This window comes from Trachurus japonicus, chromosome 18, assembly GCF_045865225.1.
Source record: "Trachurus japonicus isolate A0001 chromosome 18, Traja_1.0".
Lineage (NCBI taxonomy): Eukaryota > Metazoa > Chordata > Actinopteri > Carangiformes > Carangidae > Trachurus > Trachurus japonicus.
Genome location: NC_140924.1, coordinates 21,758,555 through 21,778,790, shown reverse-complemented (window position 1 = coordinate 21,778,790; position 20,236 = coordinate 21,758,555). Strand labels below are relative to the sequence as shown.

Below are 20,236 nucleotides of genomic sequence, written 5' to 3'. Positions count from 1 at the left end.
TAAACACAGTCATCACTATGGCTTATTGTACAGCGGTCAGAAATGGCCGGGGTCCAAAGGTCAAGCCAGGAGCTGTCTGCGAGTGTGTGTGAGCTGAGGGTGGGGGGATGGGTGGGTGGGCAGGTGAAACGCCTCCGCTCGGCCACGTCACACTCCTCGGCAGTTAAATGTAGGGCAGCAGGTCGATTGGACCGGATGATCCTTGCAGACCCCTGAGCAGCGGGAGTATTTTCATAAATTGATTCCTTCCAGGAAGCTGAATGACATGGGGGAGGGGTTTTTTAGAGTTGGAGGGGGTAGGAGGGGTGTGAGGAGAGTGGGAGAGAGATGATTTAAACAGGTCATTAAAACCCACACATAGCTGTGCACATTATGACTGAGTGCTGGCTGTCACAACACGACCACACTGGCACTGATTGGCTCTCAGCTCCTCTGTAGTTTACGTCCATCATAGCTGAAGCCGTTAACGTCTGAACGGCCTTTCATCACTGCTGAATTGTCTTCTACTGTAGCTCTCACACACACACACAAAAAAAAACCCTCTTTGGTGCCGTTTCCTTCCTCCTTTGCTGGACCTGTGGTCAGGTGGAGTAAATACATGTTCACCTTCATCAATATTCAATCACAGCCATTGAGCTCCGGGGGATGTGGGGTCATCCAGTCTGCCAACACCTAACGAACCTGAGGATGTCCCTTTCAGCTGCTGTATGGATTTTTACGCTGCAGTGTACAAGACATTCAGACGTCCTCTGGCTCTTGTTCATTTGGTTTTGTGTTGTTGAAATGGATGCAGTTTGGTTTTTAAGCGTCATTCCGTATAAAATTACAAAAAGCACTGTAAAACTTTTCTCCCTTCCAGTGAGTTCACTGTTAAATGTAATGCCAGAAGCATACAAATACTCATTAACCAAATATTTGAGTCACGTTTACTTTCTCAGTTGCAAAAATACTAATACGATACGACACAAATTACTTTATTAATCCCCAAAGGTAATTTTTTTTTGTCTGGCGGTTCATCTACCATTTGCAGAAGATTTAAAAAGCCTGATGGTTGAAGGTACAATAATGACGGCACAAACAATAGAAAGAAATTTCTAAATGGAAACAAGAAGTCACAATTAGATTCTGATTTAATTGACACAGCAAGTCAAGGTATTAGTCAGGATTTAGATTATACAAATCAAAATTATAAGATATCTATACACAACCATACATATAAATGTGCTACAAATTCAAAAATACAACTGAATTTGTTTGAAAAAGTCAAGGTCATATTTTTGATGTGACTAATATTTTTATTTTTTTTTTGTCCTTATATTTCATCTTTATTCCATTTGCTTGGCAAAACTTAGCTTTTTTTTTTTAGATAATGGGTGATCAGACGCGTCAGTGCTGCTTCCTTTGTGGCTTAAATGTCAGAACAAAGATGTTCAATCTTTTTTTTTTTTTTTTCAAGTATATTTTTTTAATTTGATAGCACAGTGAGATGGACAGGAAAGGGGGAGGCAGAGAGAGGGGGAATGACATGCAGGAAATGTCTGCCCGATGCGGGACTCGAACCGGGGACGCCTGCGTTGAGGACTGTAGCCTCCACATGGGGCGGCCGCCTTAACCACTGCGCCACGCACCGCCCCAGATGTTCCATTATTTAACGTCATAAAACTGCACATATGAGCTGAACATGACGCTGCAAACCAAATGTCATTTGTCACATGTGACTGCAGTATTGAATGGGCTTAAACTGTCTGTCCTCATGCATTATTGCATCAATAGTCTGATTGTTGTCTGTCACATAAACAAACCAACCCCCCAGGAGTCTGGTCTCGTCGCCCCGCTGCAGTCCCTGGGTGGGCCTGACTGTCTTTGACATTTGAGCCGCGGGGTGACGGCCAGCTGCGTTAGAGAGCCACGGCAGCCAGCGCCCGCCCAGAGGGGACGCCACGCCGCTCAACCCCTCAACTCCTGCCAACAAATAATTCATACCACTAACATTTACTTTGTTCAAACGCTGTCCGGTCCTCATCCGACGCCCCGTCTGCGAACCTCAAAGTACCTGACTGAGGTGCAGTAAATGTCTGAGCAAAGTGCAGCGGTAAATACTATAAATACACAAAAGCTTTTAAAGTATTGGTGCAGTTGAGGTAAAAGTTGGAAAAATACTTGGCAGACTCTTCACCAAGAAGAAAAACGACTTCAAAAATGATTTATTTTATGATCTTTAAATAAATACAAAGATGTTGCTTTAAATCTCTCTGAAAAGACAGTTAGTGTGGAAATCTGAACTTTACAAAAGCCCAGTTCTTAGAAAAGTTAATAGAAAAGGCAGAGAGATCCTTTGAAATTAAATTCCGGCAGATAACCCAGAGGTGGCAGCGAGCTCCGACAGTGAAACCTTCACGCTGCACCAGGAAGCCTCACAGTCTGGTCCCACACAGAACAGAGAGAGAGAGAGAGAGAGAGGACACTGTGAAATTTCAAGACCTCAATTCCCAGAAATGATGTAACGTCGCATCAATAAAACTCACTCAGCTTGGACCGAAACCTTCCCTCTCGCTTCATGGCAGCAGGAGTGGCCGTGGGGAGTTTTCCCAGCAGGGTCATCATCGTCGACTGATGGACGGAGCGTTTATTGTTGATTACAGATCTAGTTAGGCCCCGGTTTTTAACTCAGACGCTCATTTATCATAAGGAGCGGTTTAAAACGAAATGGATAATAAATTAAGAGTTTGCGGAGGAATGATGGAATCAAAAAGCATCGTTTTTTATCTTCTTCAGAGGTCTGGTTGAGGGTCGGAGGTCATCAGGTCCGTGGGCGAAGGCGCAGTGCTCGTCCTGCAGGGGGCAGGCCTGAGGGTGGTGGCTGTGGAACCAACAGGGACGAGTCTTCAGGGCGCCGGGGGCAACAGGCTTCCTCTTGGCGTCCGCCCTGGACGACTTCCTGTCCCTCCAGTCTCTGATGTGGACCCTCCCTCCTTCCACTGAAACACAGGCAGCGACAAGAAGTTCCTTCAGAATAAAGGGTTGCCCCTTACTAAAACTTTAAAAATAAAATAAATGTGTTCCTACTGAGCAGTGAGTGGTGGGAGAGGTATTCCAGGCATCTGGAGTTGTAGAAGTAAACAACCTGTTTGTTTTGTGCATAATAATAACAAGACAACAGACGACTGACAGTCATATGTTCCTCCAGCGTGGAGGGAGACACTAGTACTATTGTCATTAGTATTAGTATTAGTGGGATTAGTAGTAAGAGTAGTTTTTTAGTAGTGATAGTAGAATTAAGAGTAGAGGTAGTAGTAGAGGATTTAGAATTTGTTTTATTGGTAGTAGTATTAGGATTAGTATTAGTAGTGATACAGTAGTAGTGGACTTAGTATTAGTATTATTGGTGGAAAGTATTCATTAGTTTGTATAACTAGTAGAATAAGTATTAGTATAAGTGGTAGTATAAGTATTAGTATTAATAGTAGTAGTAGTAGTAGTAGTTGTGGTAGTAGTGGACTTAGTATTAGTGTTATTGGTGGAAGTATTAGTAGTAGTATCAGTAGTAGTGGTGGAAAGTATTCATGAGTATAAGTATTAGTATTAGTATAAGTATAAGTATTAGTAGTATTAGTAGTATTAGTAGTAGTATTGATGTCCAGTGGTTTCATGCTTCATCTTGCAGCAGTGATGTACAGCTGTTCTCTGGAGCACCGTGACATCACTGCTGACAGGTCAGGTGTTTCCAGATGTTTCCAGATGTTTACAGGTGTTTACAGGTGCAGTGCTGTGAAAATGCTTTTTAAGAACTTCTAGTTCATTTACTGGATGTTGTGTGCCAGCTGTTTTCTCTGTGATGAGTCTTTTCAAACAGCGATTTCAAAGCTGAAATGCTGAGGAGTTTCAATCTGTTTCACTTTCAGCTGCTGGAGCTTTTGTCTGATTCTGGTGCCGACTTCTCCTCCATGGCAACAGCAACAGAGGCGCGTGGATCATTCACAACAAGACGCTGATCAAAAACTGAAGGGCGTCATAAAAACCTATTGTACTATCATGTTAATACCTGGTTTTTATAATCCCTCTAACGCAGCCGTGGGTTCGACCTTTTGCTACTTTGTCTCTCACTATAAAGGCAAAAAAACAAAAACAAAGTCCCACTTTCTACAACACTTGGTCCAATCAAAGAAAGGAAAAAACATCTTCTTACAAAAGGAGAGACTGAAGTTGCCCTAAAACTAATTGTCTTGGTTTTCCACCGTACACTGGCTGTTTCTCATCTGCTCTCTAGTGTCTACTTCACTCCCGGTGATTTCACGGCGTCAGTGGAAATAAATGAGGGATAATTCCTTCAATGTACTTCTTGAATAAACTAGATTTCCTAAGACGCTCATTCTTGACCTTGGAAATAGAAGCCGTCTCCATGACAACTGAGCTGATGACGATCATGAGATGTGAGGAGGGGGAAAAAGCCGGTAAGTGACCTTGAGTTTAGTTATTTTTGGTTTGGGTTTCTTTTGTAATTAAGCATTTTTAGTGAATTTTAACGACTCTTGGAAAAACCCAGCGTGTGTGTGTGCGTGTGTGAGCAGTCGGTACCTCTGAAGACTTGATGGTTGTTCTTAAGCAGCGTCTGGAGGCCTCCACACTCCTTCTTGAGGCGCTGCAGGGTCTCCTGCTCCAACAGGCCGGCCACCTCGCTCACAGAGAGGCTGCCTGAAGACGAGGGAGGGAGGAGGAGGGAGAGGATGAAAGATAAGCGTGACAAAAGAGCAGAAGGAGGTCTATCGACGTTACCTTCATCAATATATTACCACACTGCTTCAGGCATGCACGGAAATAATTTTTATCCATCATTACGCACTAAAAAAAGAAGCGTCCGATACAGCTGATTGGCTCGGGTCGATGTCAGCGGTTGTTTAGAGAGAGAGAGAGGCAGAGTGACTTCCTTCATGGTGATCATTGCTATATACAGAACATTTGCAGGGGTAAAAAACACAAAAAAAAACACCTCAGTCCCTGTCTGTCAGTGTTAGTCAGGGCTGTGAAGTGTGCTCAATTAAAGCTGCTCCAACAAGCTGTCAGAGCGACCAGCATGCATTTCACCGCTGCATCTCCCACCGGCCGCTCGAGAGCATGAGTCACTGTCGTCACTCCCCCACTGGGACAGCAATTTCACATACCAAAGAGCAAAAAAAAAGAAGAAAAAAAAAAGGAGAAAGGTGGGGGTGATATTATTGAAATACACAAAATCCTAAGCTCCCATAAGCTGATACATGACGTACCCCTTCTGTTCGCAGCACCCCGCCTTTGGACGCAGTTTCAAGCCAAGTTTTTTTTTTGTATATTTCTAGCTCTGCCCTTTTCCCCCCCCGAGAGAATTCAATCAGGGCTGACCTTTGGTTTGTACAAATGACAATCTTCCCCCTCTTTTCTATGACATATTGGAGAGGGACGCTCTCCAGGATTTCTAATGCTCCCTCCTTTGTGCCGTTCCATAGCAATTTGACCCAAATCCGCAGACATCTTAATGCGATCTTCATTGTACTTTTGCGCCAAATCTCTGGCGGCACTCCGCGCAAACCCCTGTCGGCTTAGAGATGAGAGGATATGAGAGAATTTCACGTGTTGTCCGTGCCTCTGATCCCAGATCAGATGGTGCAGAGGTATAAAATCCTTTATTTTTAGGGTTTAGTTCACTCAAACTGAATTACATCTGCTGTTTCTTTTGTTTGTTTTGTTTTTTGAAGTCTGTTTTTCCTGCCACAGAATTTCATCCAAAAAAAAAAAAAGACACAACATATTGTCCACTCTGAATATGTCCCAAATTTAGCCGGACAAATTGCTGAGGTAATCCCTAAAATATGCGACACACTCCCACATTCGCAGACGCTCAGCGAGCCAAACACAGTCCTGTGCTGCAGGGTGTGAAACTGGGCAGACTGCCGTCCCACAGCACAGAGACGCCAGGGAGCTCCAGGCTTTAATATAATATCAATACACCGTTTAAAGCTGCCCTTTACTGCTTACAATGTTAATGGGGATTAATGGGAGGAGGGCAGTATTGACAGAGCAGACTCTGTTTGGACTGAGACCAGGCGTAGACGATTATTAATGGCCCGGCATGGCGTGCAGTTTGACTTGTTTAGGGTTGAATGTGCCTGTGCAGAAGATGGCCAGCGCCTGATTGCTTGTTGTGGAGGACCGTTTCTGCTGCTTAAGCCAATTCAGAATCAGGCTGAGTGGGGAAAAAATAGCTCTGAAAATTGCTGAGTGATGAATAAAACATACGAAAGGATCATTTTCATCAGCCGCCAAGAGCACGAGTCTGACACAGGACATCGCTCATGTTTCCACTTTGTTATCTGCTCAAACCTGGAAATGCTTAAAAGTAGAAAAGAAAACAAAGTATTATCATCTTTACATAAGCTGAAGTCAAAAACATCCCAACAGCTGACCTTTCGCAAAACTTTTTTTTAAGTCTTGTAAAATACCAGAGTATTTCCTCCTTGGGACTCTAGACTCTATGAAAATGAAAACAACCTGTGAAGGGAACAGTGGGCGGCTGGTTTGGTTAAACCTCTCACACCACACAGCCATAAAAAGGTTGGGAATCGGTCCTCCTGACATTAATAATAAGTTTCTCAATGTGGATATTTGATAAAAGAATCAATATCGCTGGGTTTTGTATTGTATCAACTTGGACTCAAAGATGTTGTAATGGACATTTTTCACTATTTTTGGAAGGGTTAGAGTTTCCTCACAATCACAGCACCTCTCTGTGTTGGGGAAATGATACTACTCTGAAATTACATCTGAGAGTCTATGGAAGTGCAACATTGTTTAAAAGGCTATTTTAGTAAAGATATGTGCAATATCACTCGTCCATATACACTTGTGTTGAATCTTGTCGACCCTTTTTCTTCACTGTAGATTTATGTTATGTTGTGGTATGTTGTACATGTTAAAAACACAGAGAAAGAAAAGTGTTATTCAGGCCCAGTGAGATAAGAAACTAAAAAGAAAACAATAAATAACATAAGAAGCAATATTACAAACTAAAAGCCAATATAATAAATGTTATGTTATGCTATGCTATGCTATGCTATGTTGTTATGTTATGTTATGTTATGTTATGCTATGCTATGTTATGTTATGTTGTTATGTTATGCTATGTTTATGTTGTTATGTTATGTTATGTTATGTTATGCTATGCTATGTTATGTTATGCTATGTTGTTATGTTATGTTATGCTATGTTGTTATGCTATGTTTATGTTGTTATGTTTGTTATGCTATGCTATGCTATGCTATGTTATGTTATGTTATGTTATGTTATGTTATGTTATGTTATGTTATGTTATGCTATGCTATGCTATGCTATGCTATGCTATGCTATGCTATGCTATGTTATGTTATGTTATGTTATGTTATGTTATGTTATGCTATGCTATGCTATGCTATGCTATGTTATGTTATGTTGTCTTATGATGTCTTGTCTTGTCCAGAATTGTGGGTACATCTGTAGACTTTGTGTTTACTGTGATTCCAGTATAAGTCAGGGTGTAATCTGATGTACAGTAGAAGTGAGGGGTGGTGCAGGTGTGGACGATGATGATGATGATAATGATAATGATAATGATGATGATGATGATGATGATGATGATGGTGGGAGAGACTCTGGGAAGCACAGCCCACCAATGGGTTTTCTGAAGGCCTTGTATAACAGGAGGCACCCACCCTTTAATAACAGGATCACACCCACTCCCTCCTTTATACCGTGTGTCTCCACCACAGTGAGATCACAGCAGAACAGAGTAAAGAACATTGACATCAGACGCTCTGTGAATTTTAAACCTCGTCGTACCGACTGCCGACAAAACAGGACGTCTAAGACACTTCGCCGATTTCCGAGAGAGGACGTCATGCGTGTTGCAGCTACTTTCGCTCTCAGCGCGATTACATAACTGCAGCGGCCCCAGTCAGCAGTACAGCACGCATGAATTAGTAACCTGACTCACTGCTACAGTCACAAGATTCACACGTTCACACATTAACTACTGAAAACACCCAGTGAGCTATACAACACACACACATCATGCAGCAGCAGGCCTGGTGTTGTTTCTAATTTAAGGTTTTATGGCGTCATTTGTTAAAATATAAACACATTTATTTTCATGCACGATATGACAGACTGATCCATGCATGGTGTAAAATAGAAAGTGTTATATCTATCTATATATAGCTTATATACGATAATAGGATTTCAACAGATCCTGAACCTCTACTGTGAGAGTTACTGTGAGTTTTATTAATTTCTTATTTCCACTAAGAAATGTCCCTATCCAACAATTTATATTTATCTAAATATAATTTAAAAAGGGAAAATCCATAGGGTGACAACTTGTGTCTTGTGTTTTTGTGTTTCAGAGATGAATATTTGGAGCTATATAACCCAAATTCTCCTTGAAAATAATTTGGATATTGTAAATTGAAAGAATATATTATCAATCATCATCATCACACTGTTTGAGGACACACTAAAAATGGAGAGAAAGTGAATCTCAAAGGGATTTATTCAATATACCGTAGGCTGGCTTAGCCTGAACTTACCCTTTGTTCTAACACAGCAGATAACTGGTAGGAATACCTCAATACAAATGCATTGCATACTCATGCATAAATCATAGATAGTGGTGCATTATTCATCCAGTCATCTCTATACAGAGTTACACTCTCCCTGTATTCGTGCTGCCTCATATTTTCTATCGCTAATTTCAGCCCTGACATCCTGACAAGGAATTTTCTGTTTTAATCACAGTGGTGCTCATCTCCTTATCTTATTCATATGGTGTGGGTCTGTGTGTGGCAGCGAGGGTGCACTGGCACCGACAAAGGTGATGCGTCAGTGGTGAAACAGTGTGTGTGTGTGTGTGTGTGTGTGTGATGCGACGTGTGGTGCAGGAAGTGGCTGGCGGAGGGTGAGATACAGAGTTCAAAGTGGCGTCACTCAGGGTCTCAAAGGCCCCACGGACTGATGAAGAGAGGGGACAGGATGGTGCTGGGAGAGGGGGGGGTGGGGGTCAGATAGGGTGATGGAGGAGGGGGGGTCAGCCTTCAGAAGTTGCCAAAACAAAGCAGCTTGAGATACATTTGAAGGTACTGGTGGGAAATATGAGAGGAAGGCTAGTTCATGTGTGTTGTTTTGGAGTTGTTCGGGTGAATCTTTAGTTAAAGTTAAAGACGAAGTTCAACATTTTGAAGAATTTGTTTATTCACTTGAGAGACTGAAGATAAATTCTTCTCAAGGCTACACGTGGCTGCAACTTGGTTAACTTAGCTTAGCATTTAAACAAGAAAGAGGGAAACCAGTTAAACTTGTAAAATCTGTGCGTCAGTACTTCTAGAGCTCACTGTTAAACATGTTGTAACTGGTCGGGCTAATGGTTTCCCTCTTGTTTCCAGTCCAATGTAATTGTATTCATCTTCAAAGCCTGAAAGCAAATTAACCCATTTTCCCAGATGTTACCAGTTAAACTATTTCTTTAAGACCTGGATTTAACCTGTAGATGCTACAGAAAGGAGCTAAAGATTAAGCAAAGAGCTACATCAAGCTAGTTAGCAAGTTGCTAGCCTATTTACTTATTGACTTTTATGACTTGTATTTATAAAATATATATACCCACTCCTAATGTAAATGTACAAGACAGCTAATGAACATATTTTACTGGTAGATGTTGTGTTGGCATTCTTTAGCTTTTAGCATTTTAAGTCAATAATTGTAGGCAAAAACAACTTTAATTGGCCTAAAATAAAAAGGCTGTTAAGTTGTTTGTTAGCCATTTTGAAAACTTTATTTTTTCAGTTTCCCTAATATCAGCCCCTGTAGGGCAGCGCGACAGCCCTGCAACAAATATTACCGGGTAATGAATTCAGAAACCCCCAAAGTGCACAATTAAAAGACTGGATGAGCAGACAAGCTGTATTACTCTGAATTTAATCTGAACCCACTCATCACTCCAGCAGCATCAGCAGCTCGTGTCCAGGGAGACTTTTGTGATCTGTTTGTTTATCTCTGACGCTTGGTGGCTGTTGTCGTGTTGTGGTTTACCTCCTCGGTTCCAGTCCTCGCCGCCGTCGCCCGCAGTCATTCCCAGAAGAGCCTCAGCAACCTGCCGGACGACACCGTCCACAAAGTCCCGGGGGAGCGCGGCGCAGTTTCGGACCACTTCGACCCTGTCTCGTGGCTGGAACCCGGCTCCCCAGCCGCTCCCGGGGGTCCTGTCGCCGTCTGGGTTTCCATGGCAACAGTGTCCGTGATCGCCAACGTCTGGCCGTTGAATTGTCACCCCTGGTGTGGCCGGTTGTCGACTCAGGATGTAATGAGCTCTCCGTCGCTCTGCCTCGGCCTCATCACGGAGCAGGTAGCTCCTGGACTTTCCCACCAAACACACCTGCAGAGAGAGAAGGTGGTTGTCAGGACGACCACCGTGGGCACCAAGGCCTCAAACTGTAAAGCCAGAAAATTGAAATCACAACACATTCACTCTCTGTATATTCTAAAAGATGTATGGCCTTTTAAAAAGTAATAATACAACAATAATTTTGGATTTTTAGGGAAAGAGTAACTCACCAAGAAATTTAGATTGTGGGAAAAACATCTAAATAATTTCATGTAATGATAGATAGATAGATAGATAGATAGATAGATAGATAGATAGATAGATAGATAGATAGATAGATAGATAGATAGATAGATAGATAGATAGATAGATAGATAGATAGATAGATAGATAGATAGATAGATAGATAGATAGATAGATAGGTTTGTCCCAACATGCATTTATGTTGATACTGATCGTGACTGATCTACATCTACATTAAAACCACAACAAATAGCTGTTTGTTAATTTGGCGTCTCCTTGTGTATCACAGCTATTAGTGGCTACCAGCTATGAAACACATGTCCCTTTGGAGACAGCAGAGTCTTGATTTATTTCCTGCCATCTATACTAAATGAGGCTCAGGTGGGGAAAAGGCAGCAGCACAGCTGTGTCTGTTTGAAGAACAGGAAGACATTTTATGATAATTTTGCTGAGATATCTAATAACTTGAAAGGCTCTTTTAATGTAAGATAAAAATAATTCCTGGCAGCTCCACTTTGTTGGAAAGTACCACTGGTAAAAAGACTAAAAGTAATCATAGATGAAGTGAGATGACATCCAACAAGAGTTAAAGAATCAAGCCTGCGACTTCACAGGTACGAGCTACCTGTGAATTAACCTTTCAAAGAAACCAGGCGTTGAGTTTAATCGCCATGTTAAGTATACGTTAGTCTTTATAATGGCTCTTATCAAAGCCTGAAAAAATTACTAAACTTCTCGTCAGTTTTATCTCAGTTCCAGCTTCAGTCTTCAAAGTTCACAACTGAGACAACAGAGATTTACATCATCAATTAATCATTTCAGCTGAATGGTTTGTACCTGTGTTCTTATTAATCATATTGTAGGTGTAATTTGATTTTTAGCTGCTTTCTGATTGGTTAAATTGCAGCTCTCATCTGATTGGTTGATATTAAGCTTCAATCTGATACTGATACAAGTAGTGTTTTTAAGGTCAAAGGTCAGGGTCAAGGTCACAGTGACCTCATATAGAAAAGTTTTGACCTTGTAAAACAAAATATCTCAGGAACTTGATACAAATGTTCACTTGGATTCAAAGATGTTTAGATTTTAGTAGTTAAAAGTTTCAGCTATAACTCAAGAAATCAAAATGTCACATAAATGCCACATATATTTCACATGCTTCTGGATATTTGGCAGATCAATACATTAGGTAATTATTATTTGCCGCCCTGGTAGCAAACTGAGGGTGTGAAGTTTGAATGATGAGGGCGTACTCCAGGAAGTGTAGATGTGACAGAGGTGCATTGTGGGAACTGTAGGATCCACAGCTCAGACTAAAAGTCAGGATATGTTGAGCTCTGCTGCTTTGGAAGTATTTGGTAACGGTATGTAAAAAAGATTAAAAGAAAAAAAGAATAAAAAGATTGAATTTTTTTTTTTTATATTTAAAAAAAAAACATCAAACACAAGAGTTATGTAGGTCAGCAGCTCTGACGGTGTCGTCCTACCCGCTTGGTGGACGGTATTCTCAGGCAGTCCTCCTCTGTGTCGAAGCCACTGACTTGGCTGACCTCACTGATGAAATCAATGTATTCTTTATACTGAGACTTCTTGCACTGACGTCTCTGGTATTTTCCATAGAAGTCGAAGAAGCAGCAGGGGAGGACGAAGTAGCGGCAGGAGTATGCTGACCTGTAACACGAGAGTGAAAGACATTCTCAGACAGTGATGATTATCAGTCTGTCGTGGCGAACGCACCGCGAGAGCCGCTCGTGCGCAATTTAAGTGTTTTCCCAACTGTGTTCATGCTCCTGCAACAGGAAGCAACAATTCTCTGCCACAGATTATCATCAGTGGTCACAATGAATAGAGGGAAAAGCAGATTTTCTCAGTTGAGGCTCAACATCGCCCCCAGATGGTCGACTTCATAAACACATGCACGGATGCAAACACACATAACACGCTCGCACATCCACACATCCTCCCTCTCTGCCCATAATGTTATTCCAAACTGGAGAGATCAGCTGGCACTTGAGCTGCTGAGTGAGATTGTGTCTGCTGATGACTCGCCTGGCTGCGATGACGGGGATCCACGGTGTGAGCTCGTCCGAGTGGTTCCCAATCAGCCAGTCCGCGCCCGGGAATAAGAAGCTCTCACTGGGAGTAATTGCCTTTTCCTGAAATAGCAAAAAGAGCAGGAGAGCGCCTCAGAGCAGGGAAGATCTGCGCCGGCATGATTTGATTCTGAATCATTTAACGGAAATTGTCTAAAAGGAAAAAGAAAAAAAACTTCTTATCTTCTCAAACTTTTAATACATCTCACACACACACACACACAGCTGTGGATGTGAGATTCATAAATACTTGGATTCATTTCAACAGACACTACACATCATCCTGCTTTTACAAATGATGCAAGTTAAAGAGCGCCGAGGCCTGTGGCGTCCAGAGAGCTGCTTCCAAATGAAGCTTTAAAAACTAAGTGTGTCACTTCTGGCGGGTCCGGAGAGATTGGTCAGCCACGACCGCTCTGCTAAAAAAACCTGTCAATAATAGATGACCTGAGATGGAGGCAGTCAGCAGCTTGTTGTCAAACGGGCGACTGAGGCCACGCAGCAGCAGAGAGGAAAGGGGGGAGGGGGGGGGGGTCTGAACTCAACATTAGATATTAGCACACAAATAATGGGATTCTCAAAACACACTGTCGGTCCATGTGTGACCGATGTTGTTCTGGCCCGCCCTGAGTGGGTTTCGAACCCGGGTCTCCCGCACCGTGGGCAACGATGCTAACCGTTTCGCCAAGAGGTCAATGACCACTTGGCAAGTGGATTATAGGGATGGGCGATAATTTACCGTTTGCGATATACCGTCAAAAAATTTCCCCATGATAAGAATTTGTCATATCGTGGTAATAACGATAAATTCCAGTTGATGACGTTTTTTTTTGTTTTTTTTACTTTATTGTATTCAGATTTACTCCCGTTTGATGACGTTGTGTGCAACCACGCACTCGCAGCCCAGCTCACGTGACGGACCTACGTGCAGACCGACCTCTTGGCTCACGTGAAGAACAATAACAAACATTGTGGAAGGCATTTGAATAAATGTTGAATCTGTTCTCACATTTCAAACTTGTTTGATTTGAGTCATTACAGTTTTGCAGTAGGCCCTACAGGTGGATTGATATTTTTTATCGTCACTTTTAATGTTACCGGGATAAATGGCAGAAATTATCGTGATACATTTTTTAGTCCATATCGCCCATCCCTAGTGGATTAGCACATATTTTTATGGGTGAGTGAGTTTAAGTACCGCTAACTGCCACGCACCGTCACTTCTCCTCACTGGTACCTCCTGACTGTGGCTACACCCGCAGACCTCCGTTACACATGTAGCTCAAAACATCACTGCTTTATTACCGTTTGCTTTTTTTTTGCCTTGAGCTTCTACTAGAGCTGCAACTGACGATTACTTATATTTCTGATTAACCCCCTGAATATTTGTCCATTGATCAGTTCATTAGTGAAAAAGTTAAAATCCCAAAATCCCATAAAGCTAAATTTCAAAATGCTTGTCAGGGTTCCAGACTGGCCCTACATGGGAGCATTTTGCCCCTAAAATTCAAGGCAGTGCAAGTAAATTTTTCATCTACTTGTGCATGTACAACAAGTAGATTTGACGTTTTTTTTTTTTAACACTGGTGAAACATTGAAGGGGGCGACTCAAATAATGCGTTATAACAGGTGGCAGGCCAATGTGTGTGAGGATCATAAATGAAAAGGAAACGTGAATATTTGCTTTGCAAGGCTTTTAAATGACCTATGTTGAATGTTTTTGGACGTGTTTGTTGTTTTGGTATGCATGTTTGCTACTTTGCTGTGAAACAAATTGCCCCTAGGGGATAATAAAGACTCTTGAACCTTGAAGTCGATTTAAAGTGTGCACCCCTTAGGTTTGACCTTTGAAACATGAGCTGAAGAAAACAACCTCATCTCAAAGTCCCTTTAATAGCTGGACTGGAGCTTTTGATCATATGAGAGGGGTCTTCATCAGCAGATGGAGGTTCCTCAGTTGTCATGGAAACGTTTGAGACTATCTGTCTAACGCTAAGAGACGAATCAATAGTTCAATCTGTTTAAGAGCACAAAATGTATAAAAAGAAACCCAATTAATCACAGTATAAAGCAGCGAGTGGGCCCTGACGCCTCCGTCACATCGTATGGATTCTCCCGTTTCATGTGAAAAGATAATGACTCTAATTAAAATCTTCTCTCTCTCTCACCTCCAGCACAGTCTGGGGGCCGTACATGTCCCAGATCTTCCTCCTGCGAACGTCCAGACCTTTACCGGGGTGCTGCAACACACAAGACGACACCACAGTCAGTCGGAGCAGCGGGTAATCTCCCTCTGCCACGTTCACGCTCTGTCCATCAGCCTGCTGTGTGTCATTTCAATTACACCTGACCTAGTTTGTAACTGGACCTTAATAAGAAAGGAGTGTGGATTTAATGAACCCCCCCAACCCCCCTCATCTGAGCTTCAACCAGTGCTCTGTGTCATTAAGCTTAGAGAAGGACCTCTGGTATCTCGGGGTTTAACTTCATACATTTGGATTTGAGCACATTTAGCAATTATTTATCATCAGCAGTGATTTAATCCTACACTTGCAGCCTTGTTTACCTGGGCTAGAGCAGATCCAACAGGTGGATCCTCCATGATCCGTCCCAAGATTCATTCACACTGAGCTCAAATAAACAGATAATGTTAAAACTATTGAAATAGAAAAGGGCTTAAAAATCTCATAATGTTTTGGTACTGAAGCCACACGCTGACACACTAATCAGAATCAGCCGACATGACAGGCAACAGGTGGGGTACAGCCTGGATGAAGTCTATAACAACACCGATTTAGAGACAAGCCACGCTCATATTCTCTCATTCACCTGTTTTTCTCTTTTTTTCTTGTATTTTATTCTTGTATTTTTCTTTTCTTTTTCTTTTTTTTAATTATTTTCTCCACATAAGTAAATACCAGGGTGGGGTCACTCCATAAGCCCTCTTCAGGTTTACATCCTCACCCCATATTCCCTTTTTATATACTATATATATATGTGCAAATAAATAAATAAAACTTCTACAGGCAGTTTAGAGTCACCAATCAACCTGGTGAGGAAGCCAGAAAACCTGGAGAGAACAAACACACGTTCTTTCTGTGTGGCCACGGTGCCGCCCAGAATCAGAATCATAACACTTTTTAATCCCTAGGGGGGAATAAGGTTGTGTTACAGCTGAATAGAGATAAGAATAAACATAAATATATAAATATAAAAAAGAAAATGTGTCCTAATGCTATTATCTATCAAAGAAAAAAAAAGAATATGTAAATAAATGTAAGAATAAGGATGAACTGATCGTGTCCATCCACTCTGTGACTCACCCCTTCATTGGTCAGGATGTGAACCAGGAGGCCGTTTCCACAGCCGAGGTCCACGAAGGACTGTCGGTCAGCGAGGCCTCTGTCTGCTCGCTCCTCAGCCCACAGCACCTTCACAGCAGAGACAGAGCATCACCACCAGGGCTCTCCATCACTTTTATTAAAATCCAATTTACAGCAGCCGAGTGTGTGTGTGTGTGTGTGTGTGTGTGTGTGTATGTGACACCTGCTGCTGCTGCCTGACACCTTCACACCTGCAGCCGTCATGTCACACTGATTGATCTACTGGGTCAAAGCCGTTTTTCACACTCAAATTGATTGACCCACCTCTGGCTGCTCCGCCCGGCGACAACGTGTGTCACCAACACACAAACACATCTGGACACATTTTTGCTCATTTACAGTGAAGTGCAAAAAGACGTATGAGCCACCAGGGCTGTGAAGTGAAGGAGCTCTTTTTTTTTCTTTTCTTTTTTTTTTTTTACACTCACATATCAATCTTCAGGACCCACAACAAGCCAATAAATCACTGAAACCCAGTTTGAACCCACCAGGAGATATGTCGCTATGGCAACATCCTCATAGACGAACTTCTCAGGATCCGTCACTTCAGGCCAAACCTGCAGAAAGACACACAGAAACATCAACATCCAGTTCACACACACTGACACATAGGGATGGGAACCTTTCACATTTAAATCGATATGGTACCGATACAACGGTACCTGTTTTTCGGTACTTTTTGTGTGTATGTGTGGTAATTAAAGTTATTTTGTCTATAAAAAAAAATAGTCAAAACTCTGAATTTTTAATATGTATTTCCTTAGCCTTTAAGAGTATTTTATGTTTTAAGTATGGGAAATTATTTTCAAATAATCAAATAGTCATTCAATGAAAAAAAAATGGAATAGTTCATATCTCTCTGTATCCACTCTCACTGATGCGACGTGATGGTGCGTTCAGGTACCGAAATGTGGTACCGTTTGACTTCACATGAATCGATATGATCCCTACTGACACACACACAGTCAATCCTCCTCCTCCTCTTCCTCACCTTCACCATGGCCCTGTACTTCTCCTTCAGCTGCTGGTACATGAGGCCGTACTTCTCCACCGGCAGCAGAGACAAGGTGCTCTTGAACTCGCTGCTCTTGCACTCAGTCGCCCAGCGCACCAGCTTGGGCAGCAGGTCTGAGGTCAGCCAGGGCAGCCTCGGGTACGCCACGCCGTCGGAGACCCAGGCGTCCGGGGTCAAGGCGTGCAGCTCCAAGGACCTGAGGGTGAAATGTTGTTTACTTCTTCAACAGTGTGCTCAGGTTTCAGTGCTTAAAACTAATTATTATAGAGCGTATGTGAGGAAGGAAAGAAATATCTGTTTGATGTGTTTTCTTAAAAACTGAGCAGGATATAAGATCAATACATTTTATCTATTAATAATCTCTCAGCCTTAGTTCAATTGATGACATGAGGCACTTTAATACAAAATGTCACATATGGAAGGATTCAGTAGTTGTATTATTATCATGTTTTTGTGAATACCACTACTTATAATTACATATCTGATTGGCTTTAATCTTGTTTAAATTAATTTAGACTGTTAGATTAACATTTTCCACGGACAGTGATCACAAACAATGATTGTTCTGCACTTTGCACTTTATTCTTATTGCACATATTCTCTGCCTTTGATGTTTCATCTATTTTAATCTAACCTATTATCTATCAATAATATATTCTATGTTTTTCTATCAATTTATCTTCTTATTAGCACGGTCCAAAGGAGTTGGGCCAGTTTTACATTTCACTGCAACAATACAACAATGTGTGTGTGTGAGAAATAAAATTATTGAATGCACTGATTTCCTTCAGTGTTTTATAAAGCAAACTAATAAATTTAATGAATGATGAATATTCAGATAGAAAGAAATGATGATGTCAGTATGTGTGTGTTTTGTTGTGATGCGTTCAGTGACCCAGTAAAGAGTCTCACCATTCCTCACAGTCCTCCTGACTGCAGAGCTGAATCTGATAGATGTTGGTCTTCTTCAGAGACACCTGTCCTCCTGCGTCCTCCTCCACAGGCAGGAAGGACACCCGTTGTCTGGCAAAGTCTGCACAAGACAAAGTGTGTGCGTGTTATTACAGGAGCACAGGGGACACACACTGCAAAAACTCAAAATCTTACCAAGAATATATGTCTTATTTCTAGTCAAAATGTTATTTCTAGTCAAAACAAATCTCATTATACCTAAAAAGAGGCTCATCACATTAAAAAGTAGCTTGTTTTTGACACTTTTTACTTCTTTCAAGCATATTTTCACTTGAAATAATCTGATAGTGGGGCAAGTTTTTCATTCCTATTACAAGCACAAAAAACTTGCTTTCACTGGCAGATTTTTTACTCATTTCATGTGAAAATTTGTTTGAAACAAGTGAAAATTATCTAAAAAACAAGCTGATTTGGGTCATGAGTGTTATTTTAAGTGGAAAGAGATCAGTTTTGACCAGGAATGAGACATTTTGACAAGAAATAAGACAGATATTCTTGGAAAGATTTTGAATTTTTGCAATGCACACACTCTTTCATCCATCCATCCATCCATCCATCCATCCATGAGTCCAGCTCCTACCTCTCAGCACCACCTCTTTGTGAACGCTTGTCCCGTAACTGTTCACTTTGGGGATGAAGGTCCGGACGGTGCAGCACCAGGGTTTGTCCCCGGCGTCGTGTGTCTGTGCAGGGGACAGGAAGGACAGCAGGTCGGGACAGAGTCCGGAGACTGAGTCCGGTGGTTCCTGCAGCAGCAGCCGCAGGTCCTCAGCGTCCACCTCGGTCCTCTGCGCCTCCTTCACCCCGCAGAGCCGCTTGTTGACCACGTGAGGTTTCTGCACCCACACGTCCACGGCGGACCAGAAGCCGTCGGGCAGAGTCTGACACCCTGCTGGGAACTTCACATCAGACAGCTTTGGCATCCTCGAGCTTCACACACGACTCGGAGCCATGTGTTTACAAGCAGAGACCAGAGACAGAGCGGACTTCCGGTTTACTTTGTACGTCGAAGTTATTATTTATGATATATTTTTAAAAAAACAGGCTTGAAAAAAAACTACTTCCAGAATCACATCTCAACATTAAAAACTGATTATTTATAGGTTTTATATTAAAATTTATTTTAAAGAAGAAGAAAAAAACATGTTGACGCAGAGTGATGACGAACCTACGGTCATGCCGTGACGTTACAGCGACGGTAGAGGGCGCTGTGTCACTGGTGTCCTATTATCAATATAGCCTTCTATGTGAAAACTTGAACATTTTTTTGTAAACTTGTCAATTCCCCCTGGCGTATGTGCTTTATAGATTGCATATTATTCTGAAAAACTAAAATGTGAAACAAAGTTTTGAATAATACAAAAAAAAGACACTGATGTCCATAGACTGTATGGTATCATCATGGATGGAAAGTTCCTATAATAATTTTAAAAAACAGATAATTTACCAACTTATCATGACTGTTGTTTGTTTGCTTGATGCTTATTGGTTTTTAAATAATTCATTTGTTTTTATAAATGTCTGTGGTTATAATTATTTATTGTGTTCATTAGGATTATGATTAACAAAATAATATAATAGCCTAGTAATAAAACAATAAAAACAACAACAAAACAACACCCAGTTAACAACAAACACAAAAAAAACTATTCACAATAATTTTGAACATTAATAATCATAAAAACAGCCTACTGTATCATATCATGGGATGTTGTTTTCAAGGTAGAGTTTGAATAGCTACTACTAGTATGATTTTAGCTCTGCATGATTTTCCCTCCTCTCCTAGTAACATGTGATTGTGTGCACTTGTTCTTCCACTTCTGTCATCTTTTCAGTCATTTGACAGGAAGTGCCATAAGATAATGACAGGATCATCTGCAGCCCACCCCTGAGGCAGCTCTGTTACGTGTGTGAGAATAATGCTCAGTCTCACTGAGGCCTCCGCTCTGGTCACACGGTTATTTTGCTTTTTTCCCTGCAGTGATTCATATCCCGTGTATATAGCTTCACCTCCAGTCGGCCCTGTCTCTGAGATGCTCGAAACAAGACAGAGCTTCCCACACTGAAAGCTGACACTCAGAAATTTCAGCCTCAGTATCTGCAGACGTGGGATTGAAGTGTAAACATCCACCCCACTTGTCAGCCCTGGAGA

General features: G+C 41.7%; 1 protein-coding gene across 1 annotated transcript; it reads right to left on the bottom strand.

The window, feature by feature from the left end:
* Positions 1-2,659: 2,659 nt before the first annotated feature.
* trmt44 (tRNA methyltransferase 44 homolog) lies at positions 2,660-19,204 on the bottom strand. Its single transcript, XM_085759979.1, has 11 exons — positions 18,665-19,204; positions 18,025-18,145; positions 17,089-17,308; positions 16,586-16,654; positions 16,038-16,145; positions 14,883-14,954; positions 12,671-12,777; positions 12,109-12,292; positions 10,087-10,429; positions 4,576-4,692; positions 2,660-2,978 (listed from the first exon to the last, which is right to left on the bottom strand). Exons 1-11 carry the CDS (start codon positions 19,005-19,007, stop codon positions 2,746-2,748), a joined length of 1,917 nt encoding a protein of 638 aa, XP_085616105.1. The 5' UTR covers positions 19,008-19,204; the 3' UTR covers positions 2,660-2,745.
* Between the last annotated feature and the right edge of the window lie 1,032 nt (positions 19,205-20,236).